Source organism: Triticum urartu, chromosome 7A (assembly GCF_056163025.1).
Source record: "Triticum urartu cultivar PI428250 chromosome 7A, HENAU_Tu73, whole genome shotgun sequence".
In the NCBI taxonomy this organism is placed as follows: domain Eukaryota; kingdom Viridiplantae; phylum Streptophyta; class Magnoliopsida; order Poales; family Poaceae; genus Triticum; species Triticum urartu.
The window spans coordinates 711299160-711313856 of NC_141879.1; the positions used below are offsets into that span (position 1 = coordinate 711299160).

The 14697-nt window shown below is 53.7% G+C and overlaps 1 protein-coding gene across 1 annotated transcript; it reads right to left on the reverse strand.

Moving 5' to 3' along the window:
• Nucleotides 1-4839: 4839 nt before the first annotated feature.
• On the reverse strand, nt 4840-11441 carry LOC147961948 (uncharacterized). Its single transcript, XM_087534001.1, has 3 exons — nt 9849-11441; nt 6956-8929; nt 4840-5031 (listed from the first exon to the last, which is right to left on the reverse strand). The coding sequence occupies exons 1-3, from the start codon at nt 11439-11441 to the stop codon at nt 4840-4842; spliced, it is 3759 nt and encodes a 1252-aa protein (XP_087390127.1).
• Between the last annotated feature and the right edge of the window lie 3256 nt (nt 11442-14697).

Here is a 14697-nt window from a genome sequence, read left to right on the forward strand (position 1 = left end):
GCCCGGCCCTGTCATGCGAGAATTCTGGAATGAACAACAAATCCAGAACAGGAGGAAGAAATCTGTTGAGCGCTTGAAATGTTGTTAACAGAACATTATAAGGAATTCTGTGATGAACAACGACTCCAGACGAGGAAGAAATCTGTTTGAGCGCTTTAACTGTTGTTAACAGGACATTTTAAGGAAGAATTTTTACAGCTCTGAAGTCTTCCCGAATACCACTGCTCAAAAGCGAACCAACCTTGCAGATTCAACCCGCTTGTGCTCACAGACCAAAGGTGGGATACTATGTGTGATTTACTGTCACTGAAAAGTGGGACACACAATCACTCCCTGCTCTGTTTTTCTTGTTCTTTTTACCTGTATACTCCTTTGTGGTTAAGATATTTCATTCTGCATCTAAAACCTGTGTTGTACTCCCTCCGTTCCTAAATGTAGTAACTACCAAAACTTACTGCATTTAGGAACGGAGGGAGTACTGCTGTGTTGGGTTTGCTTCTGATCTGCAAGAAAGCAGTGTTTAATCAGCTCGTCCTTTGCCCAAACACCTTGTCTCGTTGCCACTTATAGCACTGCCGATCGATGCTGGTAAGCTGGTTATGACTACTCCTAGTGAATAATTGTGTTGTGGCTGCTGTATCTTTATGTAACGTAATGCAAGGCGACAGCTCTGGCTTCCCAATCTTACAAGTGCCAGCATGACAATAAATCCCCATTGTCCTGCATGGCTTGCGCTCAAAGCGAAGGATGGATATGTAGATGACACTGAACACCAGTGCACTGCACTGTATCTGTATGTGTAGCTTGCACCCAAAGCATGTGCAACATACTCTGGTTTGGTGCAGTAGCTGCACCAGTCACATACACACACCATGCCGACCCTCTTGCCTCTTTTCATCAGCGAGTTTTTTGTCAAATAAAAAACAGAGCCTGCTCTGGCCGGGGAAATTTGGTCTTGGTCTCTCTCTTTTTTTTTTCTTTTTTTTTGAAATCCTTGGACTTGGTCTTGGTCATGTTGCTTGTTCATCTACGTAGGTGAAAAGAGAGGTAGTACGTTTATACGGTCGATGCCAACTCCACCGCGCGACCCCAAACGGACGTCCGTTTTGTCCGAATTCTGTCTGTTTGGGTAGCGATTTGGGGTCGTGTCCGGGCGTGTCCTGGGATGCGGTGGCCGTACGTCCAGCGCGCGGACGTATCCTTTTGCCCTATCCTGTCCGTCAGGGCCAAAAATACCCAAATTTTCATCAAAAGTTTACAACCCAAATATTTGTCTAAAAATTAAAATAATTTTACAACCCAATTAAAATTGTCTTTAATAAAATATTTTTACAACCAAATCGAAATCGTCTTGACTAAACATAAAATGGACCAATACATCTATTGGCTGTCAATGTGATCGCACACGTGCTCAACCAAGTCATTTTGAAGATTCAAATGAGTGTGCCAATCACGCATCTCACGGTGGAATTGAGCAAACTGTTCAAATGTGGCCGGGTCTTGGTGCAGGGGCTCAATATTTTCACCTTGATAGTCAAATCCTTGATCACACAAGCAGTCATCACCTCCCAAAGCTTCCTTTCATCCCATGACAGTGCAGGGTTTCGAACGATACCTCACCGGGATTGAAGCACACCAAAAGCACATTCCACATCCTTTCTAACACTCTCTTGCATTTGGGCAAATCTCTTTCTCTTCTCACCTTGGGGTTTCGAGATTGTCTTCACAAAAGTTGACCACTGAGGATATATACCATCTGCTAGATAGTATCCCTTGTTGTAATGGTGGCCGTTGATCTCAAAGTTGACAGGTGGGGAGTGGCCTTCTGCAAGCCTCGCGAAAACTGGAGAACGCTGCAGCATGTTGATATCATTGTGAGAACCTGCCATGCCGAAGAAAGAATGCCATATCCAAAGATCCTGTGATGCCACCGCTTCTAATATGACAGTGCACGCCTTGACATACCCTTTGTAGTGGCCCTGCCAAGCAAATGGACAGTTCTTCCACTCCCAGTGCATACAATCTATGCTGCCAAGCATGCCTGGAAAGCCTCTAGCTGCGTTGGTCGCTAACAATCTCTCTGTATCAGCGGTAGTTGGCTGCCTCAAGTACTCTGGGCCAAACACCTCGATCACAGCCTGGCAAAACTTGTACATTGACATCAGACATGTTGTCTCACTCGTACGCACATACTCATCCACCAGATCGCCTGAAATTCCATATGCAAGCATGCGGATGGCCACGATGCATTTCTGGTAAGAGGAGAATCCAAGCTTGCCAAGGGCATCCGTCTTGCACTCGAAGTATGGGTCATGAGCAACCACTCTCTCTCGGATACGATTGAACACATGCCTTGCCATTCGAAAACGGCGACGGAATTTATCCGGCTTGAAGAGCGGGGTGTTGGCAAAGTAATCGTTATAGAGCAGGCGGTGCCCTCTCTCCCTGTTGCGGTTCAGGTTGGGAGTACGGCCAGGGAGTGACCCCCTGTACCGAGGAAGCTGCCGTTGAATGTGGTCGTGAACGACCAGTGCAGCCACCACAATATCTTCATCATCCGACGACGAATTGTCCGATGAACAAAGAAAGTGATGGAAGAAAAACTCGTCTCCACTGTCCATACCTTTGTGGGCAAAATGCCGAACACCTTGCGGGCGTGGTGGCGAAGAGGCCGCGATGATCACCTCGACGCAGCAGGGGTGGTTGCCGGCCGGCTACTGGCCGCTGTGGAGCTCTCGTCGGGAGCTGCCGAGGACGCCGTGCTGTGTCGCTGGCGGTCCTGTCCCCTCTGTGGCCGGCAAAGACGTCGACGGCCAAACCTTCGATCGACGGCCAAAACTACGGCCACAACACGGGCGTGGTGGCGGCCATGTCAAGAAGTGGTTTGGTAGGGACGGCCGGAGGCTGCGCGGTGAGGAGGCGGCCGGAGAATAGCGGCGGCGCCGGCGGCGGGGTGGGGCGAGAGAGAGAGGGTGGAAGCGTTGGGAGCGGAGGGACTGCTAGTGTCCCCGACAGGCGGGCCACGGGGGGACAAGGGCGTGCGTCCAAGCCGTCCGCGCGCGTCCGTTTCACCCCAAACCGAACGCAAGTTTGGGCCGGGGATGGGTCAAAAACGGACGAAATCCGGATATTTATCTGTTTAAGGCCGTGCGTTGGGCTACGCTATTCGTGTGTTTTACCTTAAATGGACGGGAGCGGACATGATAGGGTCGCGCGATGGAGTTGGCCTAACCGCCGGGGGGATTTGCAGTTGGAGTGATTGGTGATCGGTTTGTGGTTGGCCATCTGCATCTGCATCTGTATCCCAGGGATTGCGGCACGCCTGCCCGCGTCTCCTGAAACTCAACGTTGCACACGCCAAGCAAAGGGATATGCGCTGGTCAACGTCGTGCCATCCTCTCCGAGAATTTATGTGTGCGGGTGTGTGTGAAAGGGCGCGTCTGCGTGTGTCCGAGTAATGAGGCCTGCACTGCGTCCCACACGTGTCGTGGCTTCGGTGTCACCTAATTACGCAGACGACGGACACGAGTGAGGTGAGGTGAGCCCTGTCTTGCCCTGGAAAACGGAGAGATGGCGTACGTATCCGTTGCATTCCTGGCCCAGGAAGAAATGATTATTATGGCTTGGAAGCAACCACACACATTGTCGTCGCTCCCTGTCGACAAAATCCATCACAGGCTCCGTTCAAGCAACCGTCGAGGCATGGGGCAAAAGGGGTCGAGAATTGGAGATTGTGTTTTCCATCATGAAGAAAACAACCTGTTTTCATCGCAGAATGTTTCAAATTCGAGGCTTCTTTCCGGCTTAGTCAGTTGGGCAACTCTAACGCTGATCATCCAAACGGACATCGTGTCCATGGACAGCGATAGGAGTGGAGGTCATTCAACCAAATGCACCAATAATTTGCCTTGGCTCGGCCTCCTTCGCTCAATCAAGCCCTTGTTGTGTCGGAACGGTTGAATTAACACCTTTATCTTCATTGACCATGGTGATCTTGATGGAATTGGGAATCAAGGAGAGTGACATGTGATGCACATTGAACTTCATCCAACAATGCGTATCTATAAAGTGCTTCTTCTCTGTCTTTTGGTATTACATGCGTGCAGGCTAGCACATGAAGACAATGAATGGTTAACGAGTTTTAACATTGAGCAAATCAATAAAATGACAACACATAAAGCAACAAGTCACAAAACTTGTGAGCTCGTTGAGTAACGTGTCACTTGGCACCGGTTTTGCACTTGTTTGTAAAAGCCACAATATTTGTTGACAACCTCTTGAATGTTATACCATCGATAGTTGAGCGACTTTGGATTGCGATCATGGAACTTCCATGCAGTAGGGAGCATAACATTTTTACTCATGAAACCAATCATGCACACTTTGCTAAAATGTCCCGCCCTTTTTGCTCCATGCCATGAAATAGACCGATACTAGTTGCCAACCACACCTCACACAACAATTCATCCTTCTTTAGGGAGAAATTTAGTTCTCTATTCTTCTTTGGGCTGGCACCCGACAACCAGTGCTTGTCCAACTACATGTCTGTTGGGTGTTCGACTGCAACTATTCCTTTGACCGGGAGGTCTGCCCTTGTCAGTCTTCGTAGCCGCCTTTTGTCATGGATAATGTTCAGCATCGCCTCGTCGTCTACCGCCGCCCCGCTTGGATGAGGCATTCCGGCAAACAATGACCTGGCACCGACGGACAATAGCTCCACAACCAGCATCTGCGACCGAACCAACGCCGACAACTATGATTCCGTGAAAATGTAGTGGTGTTGAGATCGGCGGTGAACGGGACACGATGGACGGAGATTAAGTAGGATGTGGACTGCTGCTACGATTGCCCGGGCAACACCAGCGTGCAGGCGCGCTTTGTCGAAGGGGGCCCGCCCTGACCAGCCGTCTTTGCATCGCCCGCCTTCTTATTTGCCTTGTAGCGGCGAGCATTGCGTTCCACGGACACGACCTTGCGGGCGGCCACCACCCTTGGGTCCTTCGGCTGCAGACGACCGAACGGCGGGCCGGTCTTCCACGCGGAATAGTGACAGGAATTTCCAAATGCACGGGCTCCCACTTAGTTTTGGGCGGGCTGGGCATGTCAGAGTCTGACGTGACAGGCGTCTGGACTCCCCTAAACCTCCCCGTTGGTGCCAGTTCGTGGGATATCGAACATCTAGACAAGTCTGAAGAATTTTAGTGACCAACATTGAATGACAAAATCAAGACATTTAGACACGATTTGGTGATCTGCTTTGGAGTTGCCCTTGGTACTGAAAAGAAGTGCCCTACATACCTTAAGGGATCCTTAAACTACATGAGTCTGTCCCAACAACATGGTCCTGACTTTTTTTTTATCCAACACGGCCCTGTATTCGTTTGTGGACGTCTTTTCCCCCCTCAAACCGGGGGGTGGGGAGGGGGGGGGGCTTTATGGGTGTCTGCACCGTTGTCAGGCACGCGCCTGACAACCCACCCAAAACCCTCTTCCTAGCCCGCACCCTTTTTTGCCTGAAGCGTTCTGCGTCACATTCATGCTGGCCAATAGTGGCCGCGACCTCTCACTAGGGCTGGCATTTTAGCGGTGCACCAGTCGAGAGCGTTGGCTGCTGCACGCGTCTTTGCTCTGCATTAAAACGCCGTCCGTCCGCCCACCCGCCTTTATTAAACCAACACGTGTGCCAATGAATCTACTCTGGTGCTGACACGTTCATCCGCCTGCCAGTCAGCATTAAACACTATACCCCGCCTCTTGTCTCCTAGCATCTGCCGCTATTTAAACGTGGGTAGGCGTCGGACAGTAGCCGCACTATACCTTCGCTCTCATCTCCTCTTTGTAGCACCCACACCATGTCCTCGAGCTCCAAAGCCCCGTGAAAGGTCTATCCGGCAAGCAGAAGAAGGAACACTCCGGCATTGTAGCCAGCTGGGTGGCTTGACGAGCCAGTCGGATGCAAACAGGCTTGTTGGCAAGCTCTCTGGAGCCGGAACCGGCGGCACCGCCAGGCCGTCCTCACCCGTTCCAGGCTGACCAATGCCATAGCCCGCCAAATCCGCCGCGAGCGATGGCGGCAACGACGACTGTCTTCCCTTGCCAAAAACCAACCGATGATCCGGTCTTCGTGGAGGCGAAGGCTATTCTTTCCCTCCCACCGAAGCATTTAGCTCCGAGGCGCACGGTGGTCTGGTGAGCTTGTTGCTGGACATAGAAAAGACGTGTCGTGGAAAATGGGATCCGCCGTGACTGGCGGTAGACTGGGTTAGAATTGTATAGCCTGGTCTGTTATAATTTATTTGAAATATGTTCAAAATGTAAATATTTTTATTTGGTTTATATGAAAATCATCCGGTTTACACGAATTTTCTCAGGCCTATCGAAATTGGTTTTGAAATGTATACAACTATGGTTGAATGGCGGGCTCCCGCATTAGTACCCGTAACTGTCCCATCGGTCCGTCCGTTTTGGGAATCAGCGTTGGAGATGGCCGAAACAAGTGCTCTCCTAGAGGCGGTCGTTCGTTGGTTGGAGCTTCTCCTAGAGGCGGTGCGTTTCACTCTCATTTGAACACAAAGTGCATGTGTACACACACGGTGAGCACGCACGCACGCACGTACGGCCTAAACATAAACAGAAGGGAGAAGCCAGCGAGCCTGCTTTGACCGGCCGATCACCTGGGTCGGCTCCGGAACGAGACCATCATGGATTTTATTTATCACATCAATCGGACACGCCGCGCCGATCATCAATTCCGTTCGGTCACAGCGACACGAGACGGTCGCCGGTGGAGCGAGTCGTGTTCCTCTTTTTATGTTAGAAACAAATATTTTGATAATGCAACTTGATGTATTGATCGGTGCATAGCGCACGTATATATGGAGTACAAGGTGGACCACAACCTCAACTATACAATGACTAGGAGGTGGGCCGGACTATACAATATACATGCACAAACCATATATTCAACACCCCCCGCAGTCGAAGCGTCGCCGGAGACGCAAAGACTGGACCTGAACTCCTCAAAAACAGAAGTAGGCAGTCCTTTTGTCATAACATCGGCAAACTGTTGCGCCGTCGGGACATGGAGGACCCGGATGCGCCCAAGGGCCACCTGCTCACGAACAAAGTGTATGTCGAGCTCAATGTGCTTCGTTCGTCGATGATGAACCGGGTTGGCGGAGAGGTACATGGCGGAGACGTTGTCGCAGTAGACGAGTGTGGCCTTGTGAACATCACAAAGCAACTCCTGGAGCAGCTGACGAAGCCAAGAGCATTCGGCAACGGCGTTAACCACTGCCCGATACTCTGCCTCGGCACTCGAGCGAGAGACTGTGGGCTGTCGCTTGGAAGACCAAGAGATCAGAGACGGCCCAAGGTAGACACAGTACCCCGAAGTGGACCGTGTGTCCGGGCAGCCAGCCCAGTCCGCATCAGAGTAGACGACGAGGTCGGTAGAGGCGGAGGCCGTCAGTGTAAGTCCCATGGACGTAGTGCCGCGTATGTAACGGAGGATACGCTTCACCAAGGTCCAGTGAGAGTCACGCGGAGCATGCATGTGAAGACAGACCTGCTGAACAGCATACTGCAAGTCGGGGCGCGTCAGAGTGAGGTACTGCAAGGCACCCACAATGGAGCGATAGAAGGCCCCGTCGGATGCGAGAGAGCCCTCCAGAGCTGAAACCTTGGCCTTGGTGTCAACAGGCGTGGGAGCAGGCTTGCAGTTAAGCATGCCGGCACGATCGAGAAGCTCATGGGCGTAACGCTGCTGGTGCAGAAAGAACCCATCTGGCCGTCGAACCACCTCAATGCCGAGGAAGTAGTGGAGGGGCCCCAAGTCCTTCAGGGCAAACTCATCGCGAAGACGAGCAGTAAGCCGCTGGAGAAGCGCGACAGTGGAAGCCGTCAGGATGATGTCGTCGACGTAGAGCAACAAGTAGGCCGTGTCAACCCCGTGATGGTACACGAAAAAGGACGCGTCGGAGCGGGTCGATGTAAATCCGAGCGTCTGCAGGAAGGCAGCGATGCGCTGGTACCAGGCCCGAGGTGCCTGCTTCAACCCGTAAAGAGAACGGGAGAGCAAGCACACATGATCCGGATGTGTGGCGTCGACGAAGCCGGTGGGCTGCTCACAGAACACCTGCTTGGCGAGGTGGCCGTGCAAGAAGGCGTTGGAGACGTCCAACTGATGCACGGGCCAAGCTCGGGAGACGGCCAGCTGAAGCACGGTGCGGATCATGCCCGATTTAACAACCGGAGCAAAAGTGTCGGTGAAGTCCACGCCCGCACGTTGCCGAAAGCCTCGAACCACCCAGCGAGCTTTGTAGCGCTCGAGAGTCCCATCGGGACGAGTCTTATGCCGAAAGACCCACTTGCCCGTGATGATGTTGGCACGAGGTGGCCGAGGGACAAGCTGCCAGGTGCGGTTCCGTTGGAGCGCATCGAACTCTTCCTGCATCGCAACGAGCCAATGAGGGTCCCGAAGGGTGGCTCGAGCTGACGATGGGAGAGGGGACGGCTCGGAGACGGAAGCGGCGAGAATATACTCATCGCGGGTGTACCGCATACTCGGGCGGAAGGTATCGGCCCGAGAGCGAGTCATCGGGCGGGGCAGCGAGTCCGGGGCGACGGGCGAGGACGAAGAAGAGCCCGCCGCCACTGAGGCCGCGGGTGAGGCCGCCGCGGGCGAGGCCGCCGGCGAGGGCGCGGGGAAGGCCGCCGGCGAGAGCACGGGGGGCGCCGAGGAGGCCCAAGCCGATGGTGGCGCAAGGGGCGTCGCAGGCGCCGAGAGGGGTGCAGCCCCTAAGGAAGCCGGCCGGGGAGGAACTCGACCCGGGGCACGGGGGGCACCCTCAAAGCCAGGGGGCGGCCCGAGAGAGGCGCCCGAGCAGCCGTCACCAGGAGCGGGCAAGGCCGCAACATCCGAAGGTACCTGCTGAAACGGAAAAACCATCTCATTAAAGTAAACGTGTCGGGAAGTGATGACCCGATGTGAGATATGATCATAACAGTGGTAGCCTTTGGTGCTGGGGGGATAGCCAAGAAAAATACAGGCCATGGACCGTGGTGCGAGCTTATGAGAAGTAGTGGAAGCGATGCTAGGGTAGCACAAGCAACCGAAAATGCGAAGCTCGGTGTAGGAAGGTGGCGTGCCGAATAAAAGATGATGAGGAGCAAAATTCCCGCGAGTGCGACAGGGACGGATGTTGAGGAGTAGTGATGCGGTGGCGAGCGCGTCAGGCCAGAAACGTGGTGGCACGTTGGCGTGAAAGAGGAGGGTGCGAACACAGTCATTAAGAGCAAAGCACGCGCTCAGCGCGGCCATTTTGTTGCTAAGTGTACGGGCAAGTGAGACGAAAAATCGTGCCGTGTGTGGCGAGAAGGTTGCGGATTGCAAGATTATCGAACTCCTTCTCGTTGTCTGTTTGCAACGCATGAATGGGGCGACCAAACTGCGTGGAGACATAGGAGTAGAATGCGGTGAGAGTGGCAACAGAATCCGACTTTCGTCGCAACGGGAAGGTCCAGACATAGTGCGAAAAATCATCAAGGATAACAAGATAATAGAGATAGCCCGTGTTACTTGCAACAAGAGAGGTCCAAACATCACTATGAATTAACTCAAATGGGTATGAAGCAATATGCGAGGAAGTGCTAAAGGGTAAACGAGTATGTTTGCCGAGACGACAAGCATGACAAGTGTGATCGTCGATCTTATTACACGTGAATGCAAAACTGCGAAGAATATGACGAAGGGTGGCAGGGTTGGGATGACCAAGACGAGCATGCCAAAGGTCCACTCCAGCGGAAAGCGCCATGGGTGCAGCGATGGAGGATGTGGAGGAGTGGACCGGGTAGAGATCGTCGGGGCTGTCACATCGGTGGAGCACCATCCGGGTACGAGCATCCTTAACAGAAAAGTCAAATATGTCAAATTCAACGGTGACAGGATTTTCACGTGTAAGAGAACGAACAGAAATAAGATTTTTAATGATATCAGGTGAAACGAGTACGTTAGAAAGATGTAATGAAGCGGAGTTAGAAGAAAAAGCAGCATGGCCGACATGAGTGATGGGCATGGAAGAACCGTCGCCCACGGTAATGCGAGCAGCAGTGTGAACAGGGTGAGCGGTAAGAAGGTTACCGGGGTTGGCGGCCATGTGAGCTGTGGCTCCGGTGTCCATGTACCAATCGCCACCGCCGGTGTACTGCTGTGGCGTGGGGACGGTGTGGAGGGCCGCTAGCAGCACGGGGTCCCATGGTGTCGGCGGGAGGGCCGGGGCCGACGGCAGAGGCTGTGGCGGCGGCGCCACGAGCCCACCGGCCGGAGGCAGCCCATAGGCCGCCGAGGGGCCGTAGAGCGGCGCCGGCGGATATGCCTGAGGGGCCGCGTACAGAGCCTGATGAGGGGCCGGGCGGGCGCCAAAAACACCGGGGACGGGGGCGCGCGGTATGGGCATGGAGTATGCGTGAACAACCCCCGTCCAGGGGTTCTGGCCGGCCTGCCAGGGCTCCGGCGGGAGCGGGTGCTGCGGCTGGAGCGGCGCCCCGCCATGGGCAGCTGGCGGCTGCTGCTGCTGCTTGCGGCCACCTCGGCCGCGACGCCCGCCCCGACGCTGCTGCTGCTCGGTGGGGGACGACAGAGGGGCCTGCGGCGGCGCGGGATATGGGAACCCGGGAGGCGGCTGCACGTGGAGGGGCCGCTGGGCGGGCCGCGGCGGGGGAGCCGGAGCGGTGGGCGGCGCACCACCGCGGGTTCCGGCGGTGAGAGCCGTATGGGTGGCCCGGGCGCGCGACATCCGCATCCTCTTCTCCTCCAGATTCAGGTACGCGACGATCTTGGGGAAGGTCGGGTTGGTGATGAGAGGGATGTTGGAGGCGGCATTCCCGAAGTCTTCGTTCAGGCCGACGATGAGAGTGCTGAGGAGGAGCTCGTCGGAGACCTTCTCGCCGAGGTCACGGAGCTCATCGACAAGCTTCTTGGGGCGCATGCAATAGTCGTCGACCGACGAGTCAAGCTGCTGGCACCCAAAAAACTCGCCTTGCAAGAAAACCTTGCGTTGGAGCGCGTTGTCGGTGAAGAGGCCGTTGAGCTTAGTCCAAACGACGTGAGCGTCATCATCGACGAAGACCATCATGTGGAAGAGGTCCTTCGAGATGGTGGTGTAGAACCAGCGGATAAGAGTGGCGTCGATGGACGTCCACTCCTCATCGTCCTTCATGAAGCGGGAGTCCATGGAGCCATCGATGTGATCCCGGAGATTGTACTCACGGAACACAAGGGAGAAGTACGTCTTCCAGACATAGTAGGTGGAGGTGAGTTGATCGAGGACGACAGAAACCCGAGCGAGGATATTGAGATCACGGATGACGACGGGATCAGGGCCGTCGAAGGGATTGGTGCGGCGGCTGCGGGTGGTACCGGTGGAACCGGGGGAGGCCATGGCCGAGAGGGGAGGGCGGCGGCGCATGGTGAAGTGGCGCGGCGGGAGGGATGGCGGCGCGACGCGGGTGACGGCGCTGCGGGTGGCGGGCGGAAGCGCGAGGCAGCGGCGGCGCGGCGGCGGCGGCACGAAGTGGCGGCGGCGGCGGCGATGGGATCGTGGCGGCGGCGGCGGCAGGAGTTAGGGTTAGGATCGTAGGTATGATACCATGTTGGAAACGAATATTTTGGCAATGCAACTCGATGTATTAATCGGTGCATAGCGCACGTATATACGGAGTACAAGATGGGCCACAACCTCAACTATACAATGACTAAGAGATGAGCAGGACTATACAATATACATGCACAAACTATATATTCAACATCTTACATTCAATTGAACGAAATAAGTGGATGAGGGGACTGTGGCGGGGGGAGTTTTCAGTTAGCTGGAGTTGGTTGGGAGCCGCCCCAGTCCCCAGCTACTGCTAATCACTTACTAATCAGGTGAGGTCCAACCCAAACCCATATTACTCACCCGAGCCCCGCAAGTTTTCTTTTCCTTCAATTCAATTCAATGTATGGTTGCCTGCACTGCACGCCACACACACATACTACGCACACACGCAGAGAGAGAAAACACCCTGCAGGCAGAGGCAGAGGCAGCAGCTTATCGCTGTGGCGAGAGGCCGGGAGTATAGAGCGAGAGAGAGAGCGGTGCGTCGGCTGGCCAATTAATTCTGGCAGGTGGTAGGGATGATGGGTGGCCAGAAATCGCCAACTACTCAGCTTAAACGGGTCAAAACCTCGAACGCCAGGACCCGGACCGGACCAACCCGCCCAGCCACCCTACCCTACCGCCTCCACCCGTTGCTATCTCTCTCTGTGTGTATTCATTTTCCTGGCGAATTACGACTCGTTTATGGCCACTCCAACGCGCGGAACAGAAGAGATCGCAAGCTAGCTGCCTAGAGTAGGAGGGGTCCCGTGCCAAATGTGTACGAGTACAGTATAGTACGTACACATTAATAAGTTGACACGGCACAGGGCTAGCTAACCGAGTTTTCCCATATGAAAGAGACAGGTTCAAATCCTGCCTTTTCTTCTCCCATCACGCGGCCGACGGTGGTCATTAAGGCCGTTTCCGTGCAGATTAACGGGGCGCACAAGAAGCTCAACATCCAGGCACGCACACCCCCACCGGGTTTGATTAGCGGTGCCGGTGAACTGGCCCTAATCACACAAGGACTTGAGGTGCTTATAGGGGTATAATGTGCACATATCCGTTCATATAGGCGTTAGTATTATGCTTCTCAACGAAAAAAAGGTTGTGATGATCCGAAACAACATAGTATCACCCCCTCCCATGAAAAAGTCACTCGGTCCATTAACAAAAATGCAGCATCACAAGCACCTCAGGAAAACAGTAAAATAAGAAATTGCATCTGCTTCATTGGGGACTCGGTTGCCTTCTACACTGAGAATGAGGATGGCTAACCGACACTGCACTTCCGGAGTCGCCTGGCTTCGTTGCCCGCGGAAGGGAATTCATCGACGCTATGAACCGGTGCCTCATAGGAGAAACCATCACCAAACGAAGAAGGATCCGATTGCAAACCACATGCCGACCGAAGCGACCAACACCGGCTTAGCTCCCGTACGTCCCCACCATCACTTGCCGGTGTCGTCATAACAGTCATCATTGAAGCAGGGCCCAAGTCGAAGAACAAAAACCCTAGATGTTGCCACCGTCGCCACCTAACCGGCAACACCTGTCGGCCAAAGGACCACAAGAAGATAACCCGCTTGTCAACCTCTCAGCACCGAGCCTCCCCGGGATGGAGCTGGGATCGAGGGTAATTTCTAAACACCAACACATTCGTCCAAACACCATAAAAGGAGAGACGAACCTAACCCTAAACTACTAACCACACATGGGACAAGGTTCAACGCCCCCCCCCCCCCCCCCCCCCTACGCCACAGTCGATGGAGGTGAGCGAAACCCTAGTCCGCCCGGTGGTGATGTTAAAAAAACACAACATTGACAATCACAATTTCAAAAGTTTGAGCTTAACTTTTACGGATGGCTCACGTATCAAAAAGAATACAAGAAATAATGAGATGTGCATGGTCATATACCGGCAAAGCTAGAGAGTAGGCCGTAATTTTAAGGATCAGTATCATTTCTTTCTTTGGCCCACAAACCCACGGTAATAGCAACCCAGTAGCCTACCCATGCATGAGAGCATCAACTAAATCGCTCGACCACCACTCAACCAGACTCCCAATCACCATCGTGACTAGGAAAATATCAAGTGCTACCAAGACTTAGGTGCTACCATGATACGGACTTCTGGGCCGTCGGATTATCAGATCGGATGGCTCTCAATAACTATGTAACAGTTGCAAAAAAGCCTTCGAGGGCATAGATCCATCAGATCCAACAACTCTCATATGTCGTTCGATCTAAAAATCCGATGGCCTAGATGCCCGTATCACGATAGCATCTAAGCCTCGGTAGCACGAGATACTCTCCCGTCGTGACTACCCCCTCTCCCGCGTGCTCGCTTCGCCATTGTTCCTCTCGTCGGCACCGCTGAAGGGCTCAACGAGTACACGCCGTCGAAAAGTTACCTCCCCCCCCTGTGCCCGCTTCACCATTGCTCCCCTCGTCAATGCTGCTCAACTGCTCAACGAGTGCACGTCATCGAAAAGTTACCCCCGGCCCCCTCCACCGCCGTCGCTTGTAGCGAGGCTTGATTGACCCATTTATGTCATACTTGTGCGAAATATTGCATGACAGTTGGACATAAAAATCTTTTTGAGCGTGCACACCATCCACTTCATTCCTGAGTCTGCTGCCACCGGTGGCCCACATGCAGGTGGCTAGTTTCCCACGGCTACCATTACACGCAGGTTTCTTTTTTCTTGATAAAACACTAGGTAGCCAGTATTGAATGCCGGCATTTTTCATTCGTTTTCGTCCTCCCTTTTTCCCACCCAACGGTAGCGATGTGGTTGCCCCTCCCCCCGTCCTGCTCCACCTGCATTTGTCCTCATCAACTTCACTGCGCATCAAGGCAGAGTCTTTCCAATGAGTCTTTCCAATTGTCTATTTTCTTCCCGGAGCTTTGTAGCAATGAAGGTGTACCAACCCGAGAAATGTGCGCCTGCACCACATCCCCGGAGCAACATATGCGTCCCCATTTCAATCAACCAATATCGTATAAAATGAGCATGAAAACAACTGAAGTCGCATACATACGCCGTATCCT

Coding starts and splice junctions, on each gene's coding strand:
- LOC147961948 (XM_087534001.1), bottom strand. CDS start 11,441: ATGGCCTCCCCCGGTTCCACCGGTACCACCCGCAGCCGCCGCACCAAT. Junction 8,930..9,848: donor GCCCCGACGATCTCTACCCG/GTCCACTCCTCC, acceptor CCGTTTCAGCAG/GTACCTTCGGATGTTGCGGC. Junction 5,032..6,955: donor CGGGGGGTGTTGAATATATG/GTTTGTGCATGT, acceptor TCCGCGTGGAAG/ACCGGCCCGCCGTTCGGTCG.